A 25,951-nucleotide genomic window follows, 5' to 3' on the forward strand; every position below is an offset into this window, starting at 1 on the left:
TGGAGCTCTTCATGTTCACTGCATCATGGGACCTCCATCTTCTACATTTTAAATAATCAAGCGATTTATCTAAGTTCTAAGTTTTTCATAGCTTTACTTCCTTCTGTGACCATGTGAGAAGTCACTGTGATGGTGACACTTATCATGCAATGCCGGGGAAAGGTATTTAATCTATAAAATAAATTAACTTGATTTAGAAACAGTAAACAGATGAGAATATAGTTTAGATTCTATTTTTTTTGTTTTGTTTTTTGGCAGATTTTCATCTAACAGTCACACTTCAAATGAACTATTTAAGTAATTTTCTTTTTAAAGATCTAACCCAGTGTATTGTTATGAACTTCAACCATGGAGCAGGAAAAAAAAAAACAACCCCCAAGGAAAGTAGGGGTGATAAAATATGTTTCAGCGAAGCAGTGGAAAGAGCCTTGCACAGTCATTCTTGTAGGCAGAAGAGTTTCTTCTGCCACATCATGTCAATAAAATACTAAAGGCAATCAGTACGAACACTTGTTGGATAACACGCTTAACTTCATTGTTTCTTTTTCCTCACTGAAAATCATTTTTATTCTCTTCAGATCGATTGAAACATTGTTATCTTCAAGAAACAGAAAAACTTACATTTCACAACACAAGTTTACACTTTTTCGCTGACTTCATTGAACGCAAAGCTGTGCAATATTTTCTCTTTAAGTATCTGAAACCTCAGCCTACTACTTCCCCATACCCCTTTTCCTTTAACTCAGCCATTTCTCAACTTGTCAGTAATTTCTAAGTCTTATTTCCCACACCAAATGTCCTGCCAGAATGATCTACAAGGAAGCACAAAACTGGCAGGTGGTACATTGCTCGTTTAGAATAATGCTAGGAACAAGGCAGGCTTGGCCATTTCATCTTTGTTTTGTGAGCAATTTTTTTTTTCCAGCCAGAAAAAAAAAAATATCATGAAAGTAATCCAAAGCAGAATTTCAGTGAGAAACAGCTTTAAAGAGGAAATAAATCAACTTAAATCAAAGCTTGCCCAATTTCTATTCAGGGCAATGCAAAAAAAATTCCAATGTCATGCTCTACAATATTAATTTCTATGTACTGTTTATTTCTATGTAAACATTTGATATGTTGATTTGTTAAAACAGATGAATTTCCAGAAATATAACTGATATTCTGCTCCTCAAAATACAGAAGCACACATTTTATCATCTCTATATACTAAAACCAAAGGAATGTTTTTCACCCCTTACTTAATCGTTACAGGAATATGACTTTAGTTAGAACTGGTTTTTCAAACAAATGTTTTACAATGCTTATAAAATTACCCAAGCTGAAAAGTTCAATTCACAAAGAAAGCACATGCTAGAAAGAGACCAGCTCTTAGCAGTATAATACAAGAGTGAGATGATTGCTGGCCATCAGACCCACTTCGTCTAATATCCATTCTCCCTACATACGGTGTTTGCTAATTACATTTATTCAGAGAGTAATAATCAAATGTTCACATGTGTAAATGCATGTTTATCCATGTAAGACCAGAGCTTGAAAATTTCCATTCTCCCACACAAATGTGGCTAAAAGTAAGTGCCCTCAATGACATGTGTACTTTTAGCTATATCAAATGGGCAGGGCTGGGGTAGGACTAAGAAAATATATGCAGGGGTTTAATTTGTCCTTCTCAATCTGTAAATACTTACCTTCTCAATTCAGGAATCCAGAGGAGACGACAAGACAAGGTACAAATATGTTTAGGTGACAGAACAGCTCAGCAGTACCATATAGCGATTAAGTCAACTCCTTTTTCATTGCAGAGAGCTGAGGACACATGGTGCAAGTTCTAAGCCTCCAGACATCTGCTTTACCACTAGAGCACCTCAGTTATCAGATTAATTACAATATGCATGAACCTTATCATCCCTTTTTTGAATACAGAGAATCATTCTTCTGACATCACTCACATTTGGAATTCGGTGAATGAAGCACACTGAGCAGGCTCTCACATTATATCAGCATAAACTAGGACAATAAGTCAAAAAGATGACTACATAGGAAGTCAAAGATGTGAATGTACAGTGCCTTGCAAAGGTCTTCACACACATTTTTCATGTTCTGTCTAAAAAATACAAATTAAAATGCATTAAAGTAGGAGTTTGCTTTACTGATCTACACAACATGCTCTACACTTTTATTGCAAAAGAACAACTATAGAAATATTCCAAAGTGATTAAGAATAAAAACCCCAAAAGTCTTGACTGTGTAAATCTTCACACCTCTTGACTCAATATTTGGTGGAAACTCCTTTTCCAGTAATAACAGCTATGAGCCATTTGGGATGCGTGTCTACCAACTCCGCAGAGCGGGATGGTGACGTTTTTACCTATTCTTCTTTGCAAAATAACTCAAGCTCTTTCTAGTTGGCTGGGGATCACCTGCAGACTGCTATCTTCATGTCTTGCCACACATTTTCTATTGGATCAGTCATGGGTTTTGACTGGGCGACTCAAGCCACATTCACTTTTCTCTGGTTGAGTCACTCCATTGTTGTGTTTGCTTGTGTCTGGGATTGTCCTGTTGAAAGATGAATCTTCTCCTTTTCCAGATCTATGTACTCTTGGTGCCATCCTTCTCCCCCCCCCCCCCCCCCTCCATCTTCACAAGCCACCCTGTTTCTGTTGCTGCAAAGAATCTCCAGAATTATGTGCTCTGTTTTACACCACACATATCACTTAGCACTGAGATCAGTTTGGTCTCGTCGGACCACAAAATCTTCTCCCACGTGTACAGTGTCTCCTAAATGTTCTTTGCAATGTTATGTGGCACATCATATTATGGCTTTTCATCAGCAGTAGCTGATGAAGACATATGACATGATCTTGAAATTGTTAAACAGTTAATTTTACTGGTCTCAGCTGAATATCTCTGTAGTTATTTTAAAGTAATTTTATTCCTCACAGTGAGCTTCAGCAGCAGTTTCCTTAACTACTGACCACTGGCTTTTGGGAGACAGCCCTATTGTCTTCTTGGTACCAACCTGTTTTCACTCTACAATAATAGCTCTGACAATGTCCCACAGGATATTCAAACACATTTAAATTTTCTTATAGCCTTACCTCAATCCAGAGGTGCAACTACAATTGAGTGCGCCTGGCAAAGATTTAGCTACGTAAGTGCATTTTACACAGGTAAATGGTTTTTGAAAACTGCTACAATAGTAGTTACATTTACACATGTAAATCCTTTTGAAAATTACTGCTTTAATTGCAGATTCAGAGACACAAAGGAAACACTTTTGACTCATTACAATGTCTTGTCCAATCAGTACTGATCCCAGGGAGACTGACAGCATTACACACTATCTAGTTTTCTGGTGATAGAGCAGCATTTAAACTAGTACATGGGAATAAACAGACAGTTGCTCAGCAATGCATGATTCAGAGGATTCTGGCAAACCAAGTATGTTAGAATGTCACGATACAGCTGAAAAAGCTGTAAAAGATGAAAAAGCCCAGATATATTTAAATACAGAGCACACAGATAACTCCAAACTGCCTGTCTCATCTGATAATAAACAGGTTGTATGTATAAAAACAGAAATACAACTAAACCTATTTTAAAATGTCTGTATGCGAATGCCAGAAGTTTGAAAAATAAGACTGGAGAGTTAGAATGTATGGCACTGTAGGCATCTCGGAGACCTGGAGGAAAGTTCATAACCAATGGGATGTTGTGATGCCAGGGTGTAAATTATATCAATACGACAGAGCAGAAAATTGGTGAAGGGGTGGCATTATATATTAAGGATGGCATAAAATCAAGCAAGATAAACATTTTGCAGGAAACAAACTGCACTCTAATTCTTATGGAAAGAAATTCCAGTCGTAAAATGGAAGAGTATAGTAGTAAGGATATAATATCACCTATCTGGCTGGGGTGAGGAAACAAGACTGTAAAATGCTTAACAGAGATAGACTGGCTGGTAAAATGAGCAACACAATAATATGGGAGATTCAATTACTCAAGTATTGATTAGCTAAATGTCACATCAGGACATGCAAGGGAGGTAAAGTTTCTAGATGTTATTAATGACTGCTTCATGCAACAGCTGGTTATGGAATCAGTGAGAGGGGGAACTATATTAGATCTAGTTCTCAATGGAATGCAAAACCTGCTGAATGAGTTAAAGGTGTTGGATCTACAATGATCATGTAATTAAATTTGACAATCACTGGAAGGCGAATACTAAAATTTGACAATCACTGGAAGGCAAATACTAAAAAAACTACTGCACTAATTATCCTAACTATAAAAAAGGAGCTTATTATAAAATAAGGAAATTTGTTTAAAAAAACTAAAAGGAGCAAGTCACAAGGTGAAAAACTTGTAGGAGGCATGGTCACCATAATTGAGGCTCTGACAAAATGCATTCCATGCATTAAACAAGGTCAAAGGAAAACCAAATGTCTGTTGGCATTAATACTGAGGTGAAAGAGGCAATTAAGGCAGAAGGGCATAATTCAAAAAATAGAAAGCAGATCCAAATGAAGAAAATATAGAAGAGCATAAATACTGTCAAGTTAGATGTAAAAAAATGAATTAAGCAGATTGAGAATGCACTTGAATAGAAGCTTGCCATGGAGGTAAAACACCATTACCTCTCTCACCAAATCCTGCGCTCCACTGAGAATTAGATCTAAAATTGCTCCCTATTTCCTTGGCTCCTGAACCAATTGCTCCATAAACCAATCTTTTAATTCATCCAGCAACTTTATATCTCTAGTATGCCCTGTTTCACTTATCTAGTCAATATTGGGGTAATTGAAATCTCCCATTATTACCGCACTACCAGTTTGGTTAGCTTCCCTAATTTCTCTTAGCATTTCACCGGCCATCTCACCATCTTGGCCAGGTGGACGGTAGTATACTCCTATCACTAGTCTCTTCCCCATCACACAAGGGATTTCTACCCATAAAGATTCGATTGTACATTTAGTCTCATGCAGGATTCTATGCCATCCTGGACATAAAGCACCACCCTGCCACCAAGATGCTCCTATCATTGCAATATAATTTGTACCCCGGTATAGCACTGTCCCATTAGTTATCCTCTTTCCACCATTTTCTGAGATGCAAATTAAGTCTATGTCATCATTCACTACTTCTCCCTTCTTTTTTCTTAGACTTCTGGCATTAGCATACAAACATTTCAAAGTGAGTTTGTTTGTATTTACATTGTTTTTCAGTTGACAGACATACATTGGAATCTTTTAGTTCAAGTGAGTTTTTAATTATAGGCACTTGGCCTACTTTTCTTATTATTAGAAACTCTCTGTTGAAAGAACCTCTCTGTTGGGATGCCCTAACTCTAATGCTTCATTAGTATCGTTTGAAGATACCTCCCTCCAAACAATGAGCTGCTGAGCGATTGCCGGCTTGCCCCTTTGTTCTAGTTTAAATGCTGCTCTATCTACTTTTAAAGGTTAGTACCAGCAGCCTAGTTCCACTCTGGTTAGGGTGGAGCCCATCCCGTCAGAAAAGATTCCCTCTTCTCCAAAAGGTTCCCCAGTTCCTTTCAAAACGTAATCCCTCTTCCCTGTACTATTGTCTCATCTCCACATTGAGACCCTGGAGCTCTGCCTGCCTCTCGGGACCTGTGCGTGGAACAAGGAGCATTTCAGAGAATGCTACCCTGGAGGTTCTGGATTTCAGCTTCCTACCTAAGAGTCTATATTTTGCTTCTAGCAACTCCCTCCCACATATTCCTATGTTGTAGGCTATTTTCCTAAATGCCACACTCTGTTAGGAAATGGAAGGTTAAAGAAAAAGAGGCCCTGCCGGGACCACAAATACCTGTTCTGGGCCCGATGGATGCACATTTACACGAAGTACATTAAAACCGGGCGAAGTCTTGCTGAGTGAGGGAAAGGAGAAATAGATTTGCAATTTGCATGCCCAGTCTTCCAGTTTTGCAATATCCTCCTGCAATTTCTCACAAACCACTTGTGATTTGACAACTCTGAATAATTTTGTGTCATCAGCAAATTTGATCACCTCACTTGTTGTTCCCATTTCCAGGTCATTTATAAATATATTTAAAAGCAGTGGTCCCAGAACAGATCCCCGGGGCACTCCACTATTCACCTTTTTCCATTGGGAAAATTTACCATTTAGACCTACTCTCTGTTTTCTATCTTTTAACCAGTTGGCAATCCACAATAGGACACTGTCCCCTATCCCATGACTTTCTAACTTCCTAAGAAGTCTCTCATGAGGAACTTTGTCAAATACTTTCTGGAAATCCAGATACACCATCAATTGTTCACTTTTATCCACGTTTATTTACGCCCTCAAAAAAATGTAACATATTCCACTATGCACAAAAGTTTATTCAAATGCCACATTAATTAACTGCTGTGATGTAAAATCATACAAACAGTACAATAAAGTATCATTTTGTGAAAATGGGTGCTTTTGGAACTTTTTCCACACTTCCTTGCAGAACCCTTCTAGCTCACACATTATTAGGTCTCTTTGCACACACTCCCCACAGCTTTTTAATAACATTGGCAGCCCACACACTGGCAGCTGGGATGGCCCACCCAATTTTTCTCCCAGCCCACACACAAGACAAATAAGAACAAGGCATGCACAATTTGTAGATAGAAAATGCCATAGATTTATTAAACTTAACACTGAGTACTATCTATGGTACCCGAGCCTTTATGAACCAATACTAGTCCTGGGGAAATTCTGCGCTACTGCAGAGCGCAGAATTCCCCCTGCGCAGAATTGCCATTTTCTGTGCAGAATTTGGCAATTCTGCACAGAAAATAGCAAAAGAGACCCCGGTATGCCGCGAATGGAGTGCATCCTGCGTGTGCCGGAGGACGCGCTCTGTTTACGGCGAAGATGAAGGCCCCAGTGCGCCGTTCACAGAAAAGATGGAAGTCCCCCGTGTGCTGTAAATGGAGTGTGCTCCACGAATGGAGTGTGCTCCGCTTGCAGCGAAGATGGAAGGCCCCCGGTGAGAGAGCAGTAGGGTGTGAGAGAGCATGGGAGTTAAGAGAGCAGGCGGGGATGCTTGAGAGTGGGTTTCAGAGAGAGGGAGCCTATAGGAGGGCAGGGGGTGTGGGGGAGGGGAGGGTGAGAGAGCAGGAAGGTTTGAGAGCGCGCATGGGAGGTAAGAGAGCAGGGGGATGTTTGACTGTGGGTTTCAGAGAGAAAGAGAGAGAGAACGCCTATATAAAGAGACAGTGAAGGAGTGTGTATGTGTATGAGAGATTGGGAGCTCGTATGTATATATGAGGGTGCTAGCCTGTGTGAAGGGATTGTGTATATGTGAGACAGAGCCTGTGAGAATGGGTGCGTGAGAGACATACATAGATAGCCTGTGTGAGGACGTAAGTGTAATAGAGAAAGGGAGCTTGTGTGGGTGTTTATGCAAGAAAGAGGGCCCTGTATGAGGGGATGAGTGTGTGCACAAGAGTGAGGGAGCCTGTATGAGGGGGTGTTTATGTGTATTAGAGAGAAGGAGCATTGTGTGAGAGAGGGAGGGACAGAGGGAGCAGAGAACAGAGGGAGCAGAGAACAGGATCAAACTCTGGGACTGGCAATTAGGGATGTGCAGCCAAAAAGTTTTCGTTGCATTCGTGATACGTATTCGTGGGGGGTCAATTCCGTTTCATGCGGAAGTATGGAGAATTCCATAAGTTGTCGATCTGTCAATACGTTACTACGGCGAGTTAAATTCCTGTCCCAGCTAAAATTAAAATTAACTACAACCCCCCACCTTCCTGACCCCCCCAAGACTTACCAAAACTCCCTGGTGGTCCAGCGGGGGGTCCGGGAACTCACTCACACCCTCGGTGCTGGTTTTTCATCATGGCGCCGATAGCCTTTGTCACAGGGGCTACCTGTGCCATTGGTCAGCCCCTGTCACATGGTCACTGGCGCCATCTTGCAGGAAAACCTAACTCCGCGGGGTGGCAGGCGGGTTTAATGGGGACTAACATCCTGTTGTCCTCAGAGAATACCTGCTTCAGGTAAGCAACTCTGCTTTCTCCTAAGACAAGCAAGATGGTAGTCATCACAGATGGGTGAATACCAAGCTACAGGCTGCTTCTGACAACAACTATGGCCAACAGGCATCAAACTGGGTGCCAATGGACACAAACTAGCTGCAGCTGTTGGTAACATAGGGAGACATCCTGAACCTGAACAATGGGCCCTAGGTAGGGAGAGTTGGGTTTAAGCCTGGAAGAGGTTGCGAAGGACAGATTTGCCGAAGCTGCTGTCATGTTTACCATTCTTGTCCAAGCAGTAGTGGGCAGTGAATATGTGTAGGGAACTCCATGTTGCTGCCTTGCAGACTTCAGCAATGGAAACCACTCACAAGTGGGCAACCAATGTCGCCATGGCTCTCACAGAGTGAGCGCATACACCGCCTCCAAGCTGAAGGCCCGCATCCTCATAGTAGAAGGAGATACAATCCGCCAGCCAGTTAGAAAGAGTTTGCTTGCCCACCGCAACACCCAGCCTGTTCCTGTCAAAGGATATAAAGAGTTGCGAGGATTGCCTGTGGCCTGCTGTGCATTCGAGATAGAAAGCTAAAGCCCTCTTGCAGTCCAAACTGTGCAGACTCATTCCCCCTGGTGAGAATGAAGAATCAGAAAAAAGGAGGGCAGAATGATGGACTGATTAAAATGAAAATCAATCATCACCTTAGGCAGGAACTTAGAGTGCGCGTAAGCAGGACCACCCTATCATGAAAGATTTCATGAAGAGCAGATATGTAACCAAGACTGAAGCTTACTAACCCTGTGCACCAAAATGACCGCCACCAGAAAGAGAACCTTCTAGTAAGATCGCAGGAGTGGAAAGGCTCAAAAGAGTCACGCAGAGTCATGCCATGCCAATATTATGTTGAGGTCCCAGGACACAGTTGAAACAAGCCCCACAGAAACAGCCCCACAACGGGTTGTTCAGAGATGGGCATACCACCCACACCCTGATGGTAAGCGCAGACAGCGCTCAGGTGTACTCTGACCAAGTTGGTTTTTAACCCAGCCTCCGAGAGGTGCCACAGATAGTCGAGCAACTTCGGAGAGGGGCAGGCGAAGGAATCCAAGCCATGACCCTCGCACCAGGCGGAGAACTACCTCCACTTCAATCGATAAGACTTCCTGGTAGAAAGCTTCCTGGAAGCTACCAACACCTGAGACATGTTGTCGGATAGGTCCAGGGGCTGCAGGACTAGGCGCTCAACATCCAGGCCATCAAGGCTAATGCTTGGAGGTTTGGATGGTGCACAGTCCTCCCCGATCCTGTGTGATCAGATTGGAAGAGGTCCCCAGATGGATGGGTTCTCTGACTGACAGGTCCCGAAGGAGTGGGAACCAGACCTGCCTAGGCCCCTAAGGGCCACAAGAATCATGGTCCCTTGGTCCTGCTGGAACTTCAAGAGAGTCTTCATGACCAGCGGAAGAGGAGGATACACATACAGGAGACCCATGCCCCAATGTCGGGCAAAGGCATCCGAGGCTGGAAGTCTATCTGTTCTGAACAGGGAGCAGAATTTGCTCACCTTGCAGTTGTAGGGGGAGGCAAAGAGATCCATGTCTGGAGTTCCCCACCAGCAGAAGATCCGGGCCACCACTGATGGATCTAGTGAACACTCGTGTGGTTGGAATGCTCGACTCAGACGGTCCACCACCACATTCTCTGTTCCGGCTAGGTACATCGCTCTCAGGAGCATGCCCTATGACAGAGTCCAGGACCAAATCTATACCACCTCTTGTCAGAGGAGATACGACCCAGTAAATCTCTGTTGATGTACCACACTGCTACCTGTCTATCCAGATCAGGACTGTCTTGTGGGACAAACTGTCTCGAAACATCCAAAGAGCATAGCGAATTGCTCGAAGCTCCAGGAAGTTGATCTGACAAAGATCCCTGAGCCATCCACAGACCATGCATATGGAGATCGTCCATATGCGCCCCAAAACCCAGGGGGGAGGCATCGGTGGTAAGCACCACTTGAGGTGAGGAAACCTGAAAACGGACACCCCTGCTCCAAGTTGGATAGATCCTCCCACCAGGACAGGGAGACCTGGAGAGGCGGTGACACAGACACATGCCCCGAGGTTCTGGGATGCCTGCTACCACTGTGACCGCAAGGTCCATTGTGCCCTGCGCATGCACAGGCGGGGCATAGAGGTGACATGGACAGATGCAACCATATGACCCAAAAGATGAAGCAGCAGATGAACAGAAACCTGTTGTCGCTGGCGAGCTTGGTCTGTAGAAGTCAACAGGGCAAGCGCTCGATCACAGGGCAGAAATGCCTTTGTCTGAACCATGTCCAGTCTGGCATTGATGAAGCCCAGGTGTGGCGATGGGCTGAGGTGGGACTTGGGATAATTGATGACAAACCCCAGAGACTGCAGCACCTGGATGGTCAGATGTAAGGAGCGAAGTGCCCCCTGCTGTGTGGCACTTTTGACCAGCCAGTCGTCCAAGTAGGGGAATACGTACACTCCCTGGCGTCAGAGGAGTGCCCCCATCACTGCCAGGCACTTGGTGAAGACCCGGGGAGGGCAGGATGCCGAAGGTACAGGAATCTGACTCATGCTCCCTCACTCCCAGTCAAAACCCCGTGGTGGGGCTCTGCTGGAGGGCTGGCTGAGGCCTGGGGGTCCGCTGCTGATTGGAACGGCACCTAGAACTGGCACGGGTGTGCAGGCCCGTGAGGCAGGAGGATAATATTTCTTCTGGTGATATAAGGACCTCCTCAAGCCTTGTCACGAGGATCTTTTGACCAAGGATGACAGGTCGGAAGTACTAGCCGAAGGTGTTGAAGGGTCTTCAAGGTGGTCCTTCAATTGGGCTACCGCATCCATGACCTTATCTCCGAAGAGATTCTCACCCATTCAGGAAAGATCTTCCAGTTTTTCTTGGATCTCTGGCCGAAGGTCCGAGGCATGGAGCCAGGCCATCCTGCAGGCGTCAATGTCCACTGCAGCCACTCTCACTGCCGTTTTGTGAAGGTATGCAGGGAAGACCAGACTGTGGCTCTACAAATCTCCTCAGGCGACAACAACTGACACTCCACCCAAGAAGTCGCTTGCGCTGTCGTTGAGTGAGTTTTCAAACTAGTCGGGACAGGGCGACCCTTCCCGATGTAGGCCAAGCAAATTGTTTCCTTCAGCCAGCGAGCCAAGGATGCCTTAGATGCCTTTTCACCCTTCTTTGGACCTCCAAATCGCACAAAAAGATGATCCGATTTTCAAAAAGAGTTAATGACCTTCAAATACCGAAGGAGAACCCAGCGGACATCTAACAGATGAAGATCTCTTCCCATAGTGGGGTCACATGCCCAATCAGGGAATCCGGGTAACTCCACCGACTGATTAATATGAAAGGCAGACGCCATTTTCGGCAAAAAGGAAGGGACCGTGCGCAGGGACACCCTATCAGCTGAGATGCAAAGGAAAGGATCCCTACAGGAAAGAGCCTGCAATTCTGAAATATGCCTCGCAGAACAGATGGCCACCACGAACACAGTCTTCAAGGTGAGGTCCTTTAAGGAAGCGTGTCCCAGAGGCTCAAAAGGGGGAAATCACGAAGCGCCCTCAACACCAGATTGAGATTCCACTCTGGGCATAACTTACGAAAAGGAGGACGAAGGTGCTTCACCCCTTTCAGGAAACAGACAATGTCCGAGTGGCTGCCACCTACCCACCTAGGAGACATCCCAGGGCCGAAACCTTAACACGCAGGGAACTATAAGCCAAACCTTTAGATAATCCCTGCTGCAAAAATCCCAAGACCTGAGGAATGGTCACAGACAAAGGCACTACACCCTGCTGGTCACACCAGACTTCAAATACCTTCCACACTCGAGCGTATGCCATAGTCATCGAGGGCCGCCTGGACTGAAGCAGGGTGGAAATCTCCTGTTCCAAATAAGCTTTCATCCGTAATCGTCGCCTGTCAAACACCAGGCTGCGAGAGAGAAGTGATCCTCCCGATCCAAAAAAATGGGCCCTTGTCGCAGGAGGTTCGTCAGATGAGCTAGGCATAGCGGCCTGTCTGTCGCCAACTGTACTAGGTCCGCAAACCACGGCCGCTGCGGCCACTCCGGTGCCACCAGAAAAACTGAACCGGGATGGTCCTCTATGCACCGGAGAACGTGCCCAATCAGGGGCCATGGAGGAAAGGCATACAGGAGGATTCCGGTTGGCCACTTACAGACTAGGGCGTACTCCTACTGCCTCAATTTCCTTCTTTCGGCTGAAGAACCGGTCCATCTTGGCTTTGACATGGGTCGCCATGAGGTCCAGTTGGGGAACTCCCCATTGGGCACAAATGTGATTCCAACTCTCCCAAGATAGTTCCCACTCCCCAGGATCCAGCTGTTGACGATGGAGGAAGTCCGCCTGCATGTTGTCCACGCCTGCCACATCAGAGGCTGCGATGCCTTCCAGATGAAGCTCGGCCCAAGCGAAGAGGAGGTGTGCTCTTCCCATGCCATGGCCAGACTCCTGGTTCCTCCCTGGCGATTGAGATATGCCGTGGTGACGTTGTCTGAGAAGACACGAACCATTCTCCCCTGCACCAGGGACTGGAATGCCAACAATGCTTTGTGGACTGCCCTTGTCTCTAGGCAATTGATGGACCACTACTGTTCAGGTAAGGACCAGATTCCCTGCGCAGCATGACCGAGGCACACTGCTTCCCAGCCTTGAAGGCTCGCATCCATTGTAATGATCACCCAATCCAGGACTTCAAGGGGCATCCCCTTCTGTAAGTTGTCTTCCAACATCACCATTGCAGGCTGGGCCTGATTCGCTGTGACAAAGGCAGGGGCAACTGGTATTGCTCAGACACAGAGTCCCACTGTGACGATCTCAGGTGAGTGAAAGCTCAAGGCATCAATTCCAACATCGAAGCCATGAACCCCAGAACTTGTAGATAATCCCATACTCTGGGGATTGGAAGCTGTAACAAGAGACGCACTTGTTGCTGCAATTTGTACATCCTGTCGTTCGTGAGAAATACCCTGTCCTGGAGGGTGTTGAAACGAGCTCCCATATACTCCAGACACTGTGACAGAGTCAAATGACTTTTCGCTTCATTGATTACCCAGCCTAGGGACTGGAGACAATGTATCACATGAAGAACCGTCCGCTCGCTCGCCTTCCTCTTTTGACTGAGGTTGAATCAGCCAATCGTCGAGGTAAAGATGGACCATTATCCCTTCTTTCCGGAGGATCGCCACCACCATGACCATCACCTTGGTAAAGGTGTGCGGGGCCGTCGCCAGTCCGAATGGCAGCACCAGGAATTGAAAATGTTGACCCAGGATCTTGAATCGTAGGAATCTCTGGTGAGCACTGCAAATCGGTATGTGTAGATAAGCCTTGGTGAGATCCAAGGAGGCGAGGAACTCCCCTTTCGAACCGCTGCGATGACTGCTTGAAGTGTTTCCATTCGAAAACGGGGCACCTTCAAGCAGCGATTCAACTTCTGTAGATCCAGGATGGGTCAGAAAGTGCCCTCCTTTTGGGAACCACAAAATAAATGGAGAACAGTCCCCTCCCCAGTTCCTTGGACGGCACGGGGACGATCGCCTTCAGGGCCAGCAATCTTTGTAGAGTGTCTTCTACCACAGCTCGCTTGTTGTGGGAAACGTATCTCGATTCCACAAAGGCCAGCATGAGAGGCCGAGAAAATTCTAAGGTGTAATCTTCTTTTACCACCTCCAATACACAGCGATCGGAGGTGATCCTGGCCCACTCTTCGTATAATTGGGACAACCTGCCCCCGATCATCCCGTCTGAGGAGTGGGTGGGCCTGATTTCATTGGGCAGGCTTCCCAGTTCTGGTTCCTTGACCGAAACCACCTCTGGCAGGACTGGAGCCGCGAAAGGACTGTGTACAGGAAGAGGTCTGTCTGGCAACAGAGGGTGGAAAAGGGGATCGAGGACCGAATGATTTCCTGTAGGGCTTTCTATCTTCTGGCAGTTTATTGCCCTTGGAATCCCCCAGAGATTTCATCAGCTGATCCAAACCCTCTCCAAACAGCAACTTCCCTCGAAAAGGCAGTCTGCACAGTTGCGACTTGGAGGAAGCATCCGCTGCCCAATTGCGGAGCCATAGGAGTCACCGAGCCGCCACTGAGACCACCACAGTCCGGGCCACCAAATGCACCAAGTCATATAAGGCATCTGCCACATATGCTACCGCTGCCTCTAGATGAGCCGCCTGAGAAGCTGACAAAATCCCAGAAGATGATGGGTCCTGCGGTTTTTTACGCCAACATAAACACACTCTTTGCATCATGCTGGCACACACTGCCGCCCGAAGTCCTAAGGAGGAGACCTCGAACACCCACTTCAGATGCAGCTCCAGCTTGCGGTCCTGCACATCTCTGAGAGCAGCCGCTCCCGCCACTGGAGTGGTCGTCTTCTTGGTCACCGCTGATACAACCACATTCACCTTAGGTATCCCTGAGGGGTTCTAAATGTTCCTCCATTAGCAGGTAGAGTTTTTGCATCACCCGGCCGATCTTAAGCCCCACCTCCGGGGATTCCCACTCCCAGCTGATGAGCTTTTGAATCTTCTTCGGGATGGGAAAAGAACTAGGTGGACCCCGGAGACTGTCCAGGATTGGGTTCACTCCCTCACTGTCAGAATCTTTCAGCGATGATCTCACCAATTCCTCAAGCACCTGGGGAATAAGGAGGCACAATTCTTCCCTCTTAAACAGCCAGACTATGTGGAGGTAGTCTCCCTCCGCACTAGGTTCTACCGGATCCTGATTGTCATCATCCGTATCTACATCTGGAGGGACCTCACCCTGATCTCAGTGATGTCCCTTGGGGGCGGAGTGGAGTATTTCCCTTGCTGGTCGACTGCACCTGCTAGATCCTCCCAAGCCAAAGTTGCCTGAGATGGATGTCCATCAGTTCGCAGATGGGGACGCTTGGGAGCTCACACACTCCCATCCTGGGCTCTGCGCTTCGCGAACTTCCGAGCCAGAAATGCTTCGTGCATGAGCAGCACAAATTCCAGTGAAAATCTCCCCTGACCCATCTCTGCTAGAATAAGTGTCCGTGTCTCTCGATTTGTCTGGTCTCGGAGTCTACGCAATGGCGGATAGCGGGGGGAGGGTCATCCTGGGAGACTTTTTCCACAGGGTGCGCAGTGGGGGTTGGGCTCCTTCCATTAGACCCAGCCTGACCTGCATGCAGACTTTTTAGGTTTGGTCCTCTTGTCTGAGGCCCCTTCCCCACCCAGTGCACAGTCCGTGCACACTGATGGGGGTCTAAATAAGCTGACTATACCCCGCAAGCCTTACAGGGGTCCACCAGAGGAGTTTTTGCCATGTTCCTCCTGTAAGAAAGGGCATATAACTCCCCCCCCCCAAGAAGAAAACAGGTGCTGCCACCCAGCCCTGATGACTCCCACCAAAAACGCAGCAAAAATCGGCCCCAAGAACGCTGGGGAGCCGCGCACATGTTATAAAATCAGCGCGTCCTTTTAAAATCTACCCCTTATTGAGGATAGTTACAAAGAGGTCTAGTTATGGAGTCCCTCAAAGTTGAAGAAGTTTCTGAATTATATGATCATGTAGTGACCATTTGAGTGGTTGCAGTTTATAGCTTTAGCTGTCTGATTCTGGTTTCCCCGAAGATAAACAGCTAGGAGAAAAAGTCCTTGGGAAATTGACCTCTTCCAAATTTTGGGGGCTTCCAGGAAAAGGTTGTACAAACCTGTTCTCGCTTGTTTACTGATATAAAACATTGCCACCTGGTTGTCTGTCTGCATCTATAATCACCTTGTTCTTCACCATGGAATGAACACTTTCACTTTCAAAGCTCTGAAAACTGTTCTCAGTCCTAGGTGGATGATATGAAAACTTCTCTTCTAATGACCACGTTCCTTGAAGGGAGAAATTTCTCAGATGAGCTCCCCAACGTTGTTGGGAAGCATCTGTCATCAGAATTTCTCGAAATTGGGGTTGTTAAAAGAATTGACTTAAAATATTTGCATAATCAAACTACCCTGTCAGAGATTTGATGAGAGCAATGGGCATTCTCTCTTTGACAATGGTTAGAGATATTAGTTCCATTGAAGCTTTAGCTTTCACTGAACCTGTCTCATGCGAAGATGTGCAAAAGGGGTGACAAGGACAGTCGCTGCCATGTGATGTAACATCTTCAAGAAAGTAGGGCAGAGACATGTCCTTAGTCCCTGATCCATAGGATTAGCTTTGATAATCTGCTTTTTGTTGAGGCCGAAACACTTTTCTCTAGGATATGTCTAGATGGGTCCTTATGAAGATAATTACATGATATGGCTTCATGTTGGATTTCTGAAGAAATCCTAGGGGCTAAAAGATTCATCCATTTTCCTTACAATGAGTATGAGCTTCCTGAAGGGGTTGGTTAGATATGGGCTAATCATCCAAATACAGTAAAACAAAAACATTGTTTTTCCTTAAGTGAGCAGTAATAATTGCAATATATTTTATGAAAACTGTGGGTGCTACAATACTGGTAGGGCTCCTCTGGTATGGTGAAATATAGAAATTTCCTATTAGTTCTGTGAATTAAGATGTGTGTGTTCTCTATTCAGGGAAGAATAGTACCTAAAGAGTTCATCCTGAATTTTTCTCTTAAGTTATCTGTAGATATTCCTTAGGTTTAAGATGGGTCAAAGACCAGTCTTCTTCAAAATCAGAAAGAAATTGGAATAAAACCCTGAGTTCTATTCTTGTAGTGGAACAGACTGTTGCACTGGCTAGTAAGAAGGATGAAAGCTCTTGTAGAAGCAGCAAGAGCTTTTCGGCATCTAAACACTGATTCGCTGATGGGATTGTTTGCAGGATCTGAGTTTCAGTTGGCATCCCTGATGCATAATTTTCAAGATCCCTTGGCCTATTATTAAAGACCATGCTCATTAGAAATGCAGAAGCTCCTACTGGGAGCTCATTGAAGGGAAGATCTGTTGAAGGTGTAGTCAATTACAATTGATTTTGGTCTGCATCTATTGTAAATGCTGAGGTTACCTCCTCTAACCAACATGCAGCCTGTTTTTATGCTGCTGCTAATGAGGATATGGATACGAATACTGTTATCTTCTTCTTGGGTAGTAATATTGCCTCCTATAGATTTAAAATTGACCCTTACTAGAGGTACATGGTTGATCCACTGTAGCCGCTGAAAGAAGAAGAGGGTAGCACAGTGATCCTTAGTAATACTGTTTCATTTATTTTCTCCCTAAAGAGATTATCTCCCATGCAAGCTTCCTGTATTCATCCTCATGTAGATCAGATGCATAAAATCAATCTCTAGGTTGAGATTTTTCTTGTAATTTAAAGGAATTTCCTTAGCCATCCTCTAAAGGTGGGGTAAGACATGATCTCAGGAGATGTACTCCTAGGCTGCTGAGGGGAAGGATAGGATAGAAACATAGAAATGACGGCAGAAAAAGACCAATTGGCCCACCCAGTCTGCCCAGCAAGCTCCCACACATTTCCCCATACTTATCTGTTTCACTGACCACCAAGTTCAGGGCCCTTGTTGGTAACTGTTTGATTCAAATTTCCTGCCACCCCCTGCCATTGATGCAGAGAGTAATGTTGGAGTTGCATCAAAGGTGAGCATAAGGCTTAATGTTTTAGGGTAGTAACTGCCTCCTTAAGCAAGTTACCCCTTTGCTTGTTTACCCAGACTGCACAGATCAAAGCCTTGTTGGATGTTGTTTTAATGTAAATCCTCTTTTCCACATTTCTCCCTGCTGTTGAAGCAGAGAGCAATGCTGTATATGCATTCAAAGTGAAGTATCAGGCTTAATTGGTTTAGGGTAGTAACCGCCGTAATAAGCAAGCTACCCCCATGCTTGTTTGCCCAGACTCTGTAGCTCAGTCCTTGTTGGTTGTTGTCTGAATGCAAATCCTCTTTTCCACATTTCCCCTTGCCGTTGAAGCAGACAGCAATGTTGGAGTTGCATTAACCGTGTGAAGGCTTATTGAGTAAGGGTAGTAATCACCAGGTAGTAGTCTCCATTCCAGAAAGCCACCCCCATGGCTCTTCTCTTCATTCCCATCCTCTAGCCTTTATGGATCCACAGTGTTTATCCCATGCCCCTTTGAATTCCTTCTCAGTTTTAGTCTTCACCACTTCCTCCGGATGGGCATTTCAGGCTCCCACCACCCTCTCCGTGAAGAAATACGTCCTGACACTGGTTCTGAGTCTTCCTCCCTGGAGTTTCAAATCATGCACCTAGTTCTACAGATTTTTTTCCAACGGAAAAGGTTTGTTGTTGACCGTGGATCATTAAAATCTTTCAAGTATCTGAAAGTCCGTATCATATCACCCCTGCTCCTCCTCTCCTCCAGGGTATACATATTTAGGTTCTTCAATCTCTCCTCATAAGTCATTTTATGAAGACCATCCACCTTTTTGGTCGCCCTTCTCTGGACCACCTCCATCCTGTCGCTGTCCCTTTGGAGATACGGTCTCCAGAACTGAACACAATACTCCAGGTGAGGCCTCACCAAGGCCCTGTACAAGGGGATCATCACTTCCTTTCTCTTACTAGATATTCCTCTCTCTATGCAGCCCAGCATTCTTCTGGTTTCAGCTATCGCCTTGTCACATAGTGTTTAACGATCTGAAGTTGGCGAAACAATCACCCCAAGGTCTCTCTCCTGCTCCGTGCACATCAGCCCTTCACCCCCCATCAAATACAGTTCTTTCAGATTTCCACACCCCATAAGCATGACTCTGCACTTCTTGGCATTGAATCTCAGCTGCCATATCTTTGACCACTCTTCCAGCTTCCTTAAATCCCATCTCATTCTCTCCACTCCTTCCGGCGTGTCCACTCTGTTGCAGATCTTAGTGTCATCTGCAAAAAGCCAAACCTTACCTTCTATCCCATTTGCAATGTCGCTCACAAAGATATTGAACAGGATCTGTCCCAACACTGATCCTTGCGGCGCTTGCTTAACACCGCTCTCTCTTCAGAGTAAATTCCATTTAACATCACAAATTGTCTTCTGTCCATCAACCAGTTTGCAATCCAGGCCACCACCTCGGCACTCACTCCTATGCTTCTCATTTAATTCACAAGCCTCCTGTGCGGGACCATATCAAACACTTTGCTGAAATCCAAGTAGATGACATCGAGTGCTCTTCCTCGATCCAATTCCCTAGTCACCCAATCAAAAACGTCAATCAGATTTGTCTGACAGGACCTTCCCCTGGTGAATCCATGCTGCCTCTGGTCCAGCAATTCTTCTGACTGTAGATAGTTCACTTTTCTTTCTTTCAGCAGCAACTCCATTACTTTTCCCATCACCGAGGTAAGGCTAACCGGCCTGTAGTTTCCAGCCTCCTCCCTGCTCCCACTCTTGTGAAGTGGGACTACTACCGCTGTTCTCCAATCGCTCGGCACCACTCCCATTTCTAGGGATCTACTGAACAGGTCACGCAGCGGACCCACCAGCACATCTCTGAGCACATTCTTCCTCCAGGTACTTCCCCATTTCAACAAAGTCCATGTTTTTGAACTGCAAAACTTGGGTCTTCGTGAGAGTTCTCCGTATCCTATTTGTGATATAAAACCATATTGTTTGATGATCACTGGTGCTGAGGTGGGCTCCCACCCAGAGACATTATCTCCATTTGTGAACACTAAATCGAGTATAGCTCCCGCCCTTGTGGGTACCATTACCATTTGTTTGAGCCGAGGCCCTTGCACGGCATCCACTATCTCTCTACTACTGTTAAATTCTGCAGAAGGGATTCTCCAGTCTACATCCGGCAGACTAAAATCTCCAATGATCACCACTTCTCCCTGCTTTCCCATCTTTTGGATGTCTTCAACCATATCTCTGTCAAGTACTTCCATTTGATTTGGAGGTCTGTAAACCACTCCAATAAAAATGGATGCTCCATTATCCTTTTTTAGGACAGCCTATAGTGCTTCTTCTTTGCCCCATCTTCCTTGCAGCTATGATGCTTGGATATTGTTTTTGACAAAAAAAGCCACTCCTCCCCCTTTTCTGTCCTCTCTGTCCTTCCTTAAGTTATAGCCCAGTATGGTCGTATCCCATTAGGGCTTGCAGATCTGGGATTTTACTGCCCAAACTACGAGCATTTGTGCTCATAGCTTTCCAGCTTTTCTCGTTCAGGTTACAGCTTTTCTTGGACTCCTTTTGTGGCTTATTTAGCTGACTTTTGTTATCTACTTCACCCTTTTCCATTGCATTTATATTTGGGGGGCGACATTCTAGATTCCTTCTGCCACTCCCAGCATCTAGTTTAAATGCCTTATGACATAGGATTTGAATTTATCTCTTGGGATCCTTTTTCCTGCCACAGACAGATGTAAGCCATCTTTGACAAAGATTTTACTGTTCCATACATGGCCTCAGCCCCCAATATATCCAAAACTGTTTCTTACACTAGGATTTGAGCTATACATTGAAGTTATCAATATGGCTTAGCCCCTCCTTCCCCTTTCCATGAACAGGTAACACTTCTGAAAAGGCAATGGCTGTCGCCATGTGACTAATCTGCTTCGCTAGAGACTGGAAATTTCTCTGTACTGCCTGGATGCTGTTTCTAGCAAGGTCGTTGGTTCCCAGATGGATGATAATATCAACTTTAGAGTCTTTGCTTTCTTCTTTGATCACTTTGACTATCTGAATAGCATTTTTGCCGGCCGATGATCCTGGAAGGCTTTTTAACAGTAGTGTTTCCCTCAAAAATAGTTCCCAAATTAGTGCCTCTGATGACAGTCACCCAGCACAATGAGCTTTTTCCTTTGGTTATTGATTGTATTATGGAGTTTCTTTATGCATTGGGTATCTTCTTTCTTTTCATATACTTCTTCAATCTCTTTTGCAAGAGCTTCTTCATTATCTAATACAGAGAAAGCGTTTTGTACTTGTGTCACTTGAAAGAGCGTGTCTTGGCATCACAGGTCTTACTCTACCAAAGCCTACTGTAATTCCGTTGTTTTTTGGGTTCCTTAACGCCCTGTGTGAGTGGGGGGGGGGGGGGTAGACATGTGAGCTGCACAGTTGTGAAGAATGGGTGTCTGTGGGTCACAGGTCTTATCCTACCTGAGCCCACTGTAAACCCCTTTTTCCTTGACTTTTGGTTTTTCTGTGGTAATAGGGAATTAATTCCTAAATACTGTAAAGTGGGTGAAACTTTCTTTATTGCAGCTAATTCAGCTTTAACTTCAGAGAGCTCCTTTTTCAAGGAAGAGAGTTCTGAACAAATGGGGCAAGCCCTAAGTTTCCAGATTTCCCTCAAAATAAAGGCTCTACAATAATTGCATTGGATAGTCCTCATTTTGGTAAATTTATTTGTTGGATAACACCTGAGGAATGACCAAATTATCTTGTTACCAAATTACATATTCTGGTAGCTATATCAGAAAAAGAAATTTGTGAACATAAAGGAGTTAGGCACTGGAGAGATCCGAGCCTTCTTGGAAAAATCAATAAAAAGGATTTACGGAGGCATTATATTCTTGAGAGAAGCAGAACTTTATGATTCTGAATGGGTTTGAACCATTTCATCCCTGCATCAAAATGGTGAAATAGTGGACCATGTATTCAACTTCAAAACCATTGTGTCCAAAATAGGACAAACCACCTCTAATGAAGGAGGCAGCAGCAATTTCACATCAGCCAAATAATTCTTCACACAATCTTCCCACATCTTTTTCAGAAACAAACCTTGAGCCACTGGAATGGAAGAATTGTTGGAGAGGAATGGAGTAACTCTGCACCATCATATGAGATCCCCCACATGTGTGGGTGATATCCTGCTGGCCCACACAGAAAACAGGTTTTTAATCCATTAAGAAAGCCCCTTTGAAATATGTTCCCAGCCACAGTGGGTAAAAATTCAAGCAATGCCTACAGTGTGTGTACTTTTCCTCAGTGGGGCATGGACAGTGCTGGGATAGGACCAGGGCAAGCTAGAGAAAGTAACTGCAGCAATTTCTTTTGAAATCCTCAACTTGTTTCTACTGCTTTATCCCCCCCCCCCCCCCCCCCCCAATACCTTTCAAGGAGAAACTCTGTGGGGAATTTACCTTTAAAAATTCACTTGCAGGTCGTGAGTACAATCTGAAAACTGCCTTCCCCATTTCCACTGGGTAAGTGGTAAACACTTTCAGTCACCTACAATGCCTGCTAAGTCATCGATTTGTCCAGTCCCTTTAAGTTGCTTCCTCATTTGAGTGCTCACAAGCCGGACAGAATGACAACTTTGTTGTTGCAGGATATATACTGCAAAGAAGTATTTGTAACTCAAACACCATAAAGGAGGCACTCTCTCACATCACTTTTTAAAGAGGAGAGAAAGAGAGACAGACTTTTCTTGATGGACTTTAAATACTGTCCAGCATCAATCTTTCTCCCCCCCCCCCCCCCCCCGCCCCGCTTAACTGCACAACTAAGCATTGGCAATGTGAGCAATTTTGGGATATTCTGTCCCTCCCCCAAGTCCAAACCTGCTCCCCTTTGCATACCTACCCCTTCTCTTACCCTCTCTCTACCCAGTCCTCCTCCTCTCCCTTCTCCCTAATTCCAGGTGCCCTCTCTCTTACCCCCCACATTCCACGTGATGTCTACCTCACTCCATCTATTCATTCATCTCTCTTTCACTCCATCACAGGTGCCAATCTCCTCTCATCTCCACCCACCCTCAGTGATCATACACTCACAAACAAGGACTACATCCCCCTCTTACCCCCCTACATATGATTTCTCACTTCCATAGCCAATTCCATCTAATTACCCCAGAACCTCTATTGCCCCCCCCCCCCTCCCACTGATCCCTTTTAACCCCATCTTCTCCCTCTCCAGTCCCCATGCTAACTGGCCAGCAAGAAAAACTTTGAATTGCATTCTGTTCCTCTGTCGCTAGGACCTATAGTAGAACTTTTTTTTTTTTAATACAAGTAGCATGTAAATATTTAGACCCACAGTAAAAACTTGTGTGCATTAATACCTACTTTTTGTTTTTATTACAGTGGTATCATTTAATGGGGGGGTCTGTATACCCGATCATATCTAACTATCACTTTTCAACTTTTAAGATAAGATCAAGTGTTAGGCTGAGCTGTGAGTTAACACATCCTTCTTGAGCTTTGGGCTAAAAGTGCAAACCTGTACAATATGAGGGGTTAACGCCCTACCACCCATCTCCACTGGGGACACAAAACTGCTTGGCTAAAGTGGAGTGGATTAAATCTCCAGTTAAAAAAAAAGCCAAATACATGAAAATGATCTGATCTCATTTCATACAGAAACTGCATTAGAGCACGGTGTCAGTGAATTGATGAGATGACTTACTCCATTGTGCTGCAGTCTTTCCGCTATTAGTGATGTCCCACTGGAAGACAGCATTTACCTTCTTTACCAGCTGATTTCCAACCTCTTTCAAGCGACGGCCAATTTCTTCAAAGACAAGATCACTCTGTAGTCCAGCAGCCTGTGAAACGTGGCAGAATTTAAACAAATGTAAATCACACGTAATAAGACGTGGCACAATAATAGGGGAAGGTACGATATTCTCTCTGGCCACGTGGCATCTGCTGCAATTGACTTCTCAAACAACTGAAGATACTGCGACCTTATATTCAGGCATATAACAATGTAAATTTAGGCATATAGCACAGTAAATGTATATATATTCAGGCATATATCACAGTAAATTTAGGCAGAAATATAGTTTCTCTGGTCACAGAATGGAACACTGCACCAGAAAAAAAAAAAGAGCCCAGCTACATAATTACTGGAACTTGTTAGGAAAATTTCTGCACAAGCGCCAGTGCTGACAATTAGCATTTTGCGGAGGAACAAATCTTATTCTAACATGAATTGTCACTTTGCACTGCTAAACACCAGTATCAGAGTGTATGATACCAGATGTTCATTTATGGAATTGCTCCTAACAGGACGATTTTCAAACTGTCTGCATTGGGACAAAGTCTGTGGAAACATTTTACCCATGGCTATGGCACCAATTTTCAAAGGGAACAGATGCATATATTTTCCCTCTGAAGACTGCCATGGAGAAAAGTGATGCATAGTCACTTGCACCTCATTTTTCTGTGTATATATTTTTGCTGTAAAAAACACATATGAAAGTTTGAAAATGCCTTCTACATTTGTACTTTTCTTCCTCCAACCTAAACACACCCCTCTTAATGTAGTTAAAAGTACTTCTGTGACTTTCAGCTGCACTGAGAGGGCAATATTCACATTGCTTTCTACCCATGTTAAATTGCTTTGAAAATTGCCCTCTAAGAAACCTCCAGGACTCAACACCAAAGCTCTGATTCCTCGATACTACCAAAACTTCAAAACAGGCAAACTGGAATTCTACTGATGAAGCCAGGTAGTGCAAAAACAGTCACTCATTACACCATGCTGTTTGCTAGGCTCTTTAAAAAAATCTAAACAAAAAAAAAACAAACATGCCAACACGACCACATCATCTCATAATGCCCCATTTATTTGCATTCTGAGGTTTTGGTTTGGAGGTAAAAGGTGGAATGATATCTGAGGAGAACTGGTTACAAATTTCACTTCAATAGAAACAATACAGTATACAAAGAACTTCCTTCAATTTTTTTTTTTTTTAATTTCTGCCAAGACACAATGGCAAGTCTTCATAGCCTTACACATTTTTCACATTCTGCTTTCTAAACAATACAAATCAAAATGCATTAAAGTAGGAGTTTGCTTCACTGATATGCACAATATATGCTACACTTTCACTGTGAAAGAACAATTATAGAAATATTTCAAGAGTACGTAAGAATAAAAACCCAAATTGTCTTGACTATATTTCTTCATTCCCAGTGTCACAGTAAACCCAATTAGCTCTGCTTCAAAAACATGCCTTAAAGCCAAAAATAAGTTAAATAGAGCCCACCTGTGTCCATTCATATTAGCTGAGCCGATATGAATACTCCTGGATGATGAATCAAGCTGTTTCTACTGTATAAAGTGAATGTAAAGCAAAGGTCAAAAATTTCCATAAGGACATAAGAATCATCATACTGGGTCACACCAAGGGTCCATCAAGCCTAAAACCCTGTTTCCAATAGTGGCCAATCCAGGCCAAAAAATAGATAGATTCCATACTGCTTATCCCCAGGAATAAGCAGTGACTTTCCCCAAGTCTACCTGGTTAAAAATAGTTTATGGATTTTTCCTCTAAGAACTTGACTACAATCACTGGCAATAAATCCCAGAGATTAATTATGTGTGAGTGAAAAAGTATTTTCTTTGATTTGTTTTAAATGTACTACTTAGTAACTTCAAGAAGTGCTCTCTAATTTTTTTATTATTTGAAACGTAAACAACTGATTTGCATGTACCTGTTCTGCCTCACTCATGATTTTATAGACCTCTATCATATTTCCTGCAGCCGTTTCTTCTCCAAGCTGAAGAACCCTAACCTCTTTAGCCTTTCCTTATAGGGGAGCAGTGCCATCAAGAATAATAATTTTGGACGCCTTTCTCTGTACCTACAGTACCTGAATGTAATCCTATTTGAAGTGCCAAAAAGTGGAATATAAAAATCTAAATAAATCTAGTTCTGCTATATCTTTTTTGAGATGTAGTGACCAGAACTGCACTTAGTTCTCTAGCTGCAGTTGCACAATGATATTCATTTTATTCTCCATTCCTTTTCTAATAATTCCTATCAATCAGTTTGCTCTGGTGACCATCACTGTAAACTGAACTGAGGTTTTGATCATATTGTAAATACCACCTAAATCTTTTCTTTGGGTGGTAACTCCTAATATGAACCTAACATTGTGTAACTACAGTTTGGATTATTTTTCTCTATGTTTATCACTTTGCCCTTGTCCATATTAAATTTCATCTGCCATTTAGATGCCCATTCTC

General features: G+C 44.3%; 1 protein-coding gene across 1 annotated transcript in view; it reads right to left on the bottom strand.

The window, feature by feature from the left end:
• The window catches only part of HSD17B4 (hydroxysteroid 17-beta dehydrogenase 4), a 424,146-nt gene that overhangs the window by 44,563 nt on the left and 353,632 nt on the right, over nucleotides 1-25,951 (bottom strand). The window contains exon 22 of the mRNA XM_029620119.1: nucleotides 23,381-23,519. Within this exon, the coding sequence (XP_029475979.1) occupies nucleotides 23,381-23,519 (139 nt within the window). The remainder of the gene's footprint in view (nucleotides 1-23,380; nucleotides 23,520-25,951) is intronic.

This window comes from Rhinatrema bivittatum, chromosome 1 (assembly GCF_901001135.1).
Source record: "Rhinatrema bivittatum chromosome 1, aRhiBiv1.1, whole genome shotgun sequence".
NCBI lineage: Eukaryota > Metazoa > Chordata > Amphibia > Gymnophiona > Rhinatrematidae > Rhinatrema > Rhinatrema bivittatum.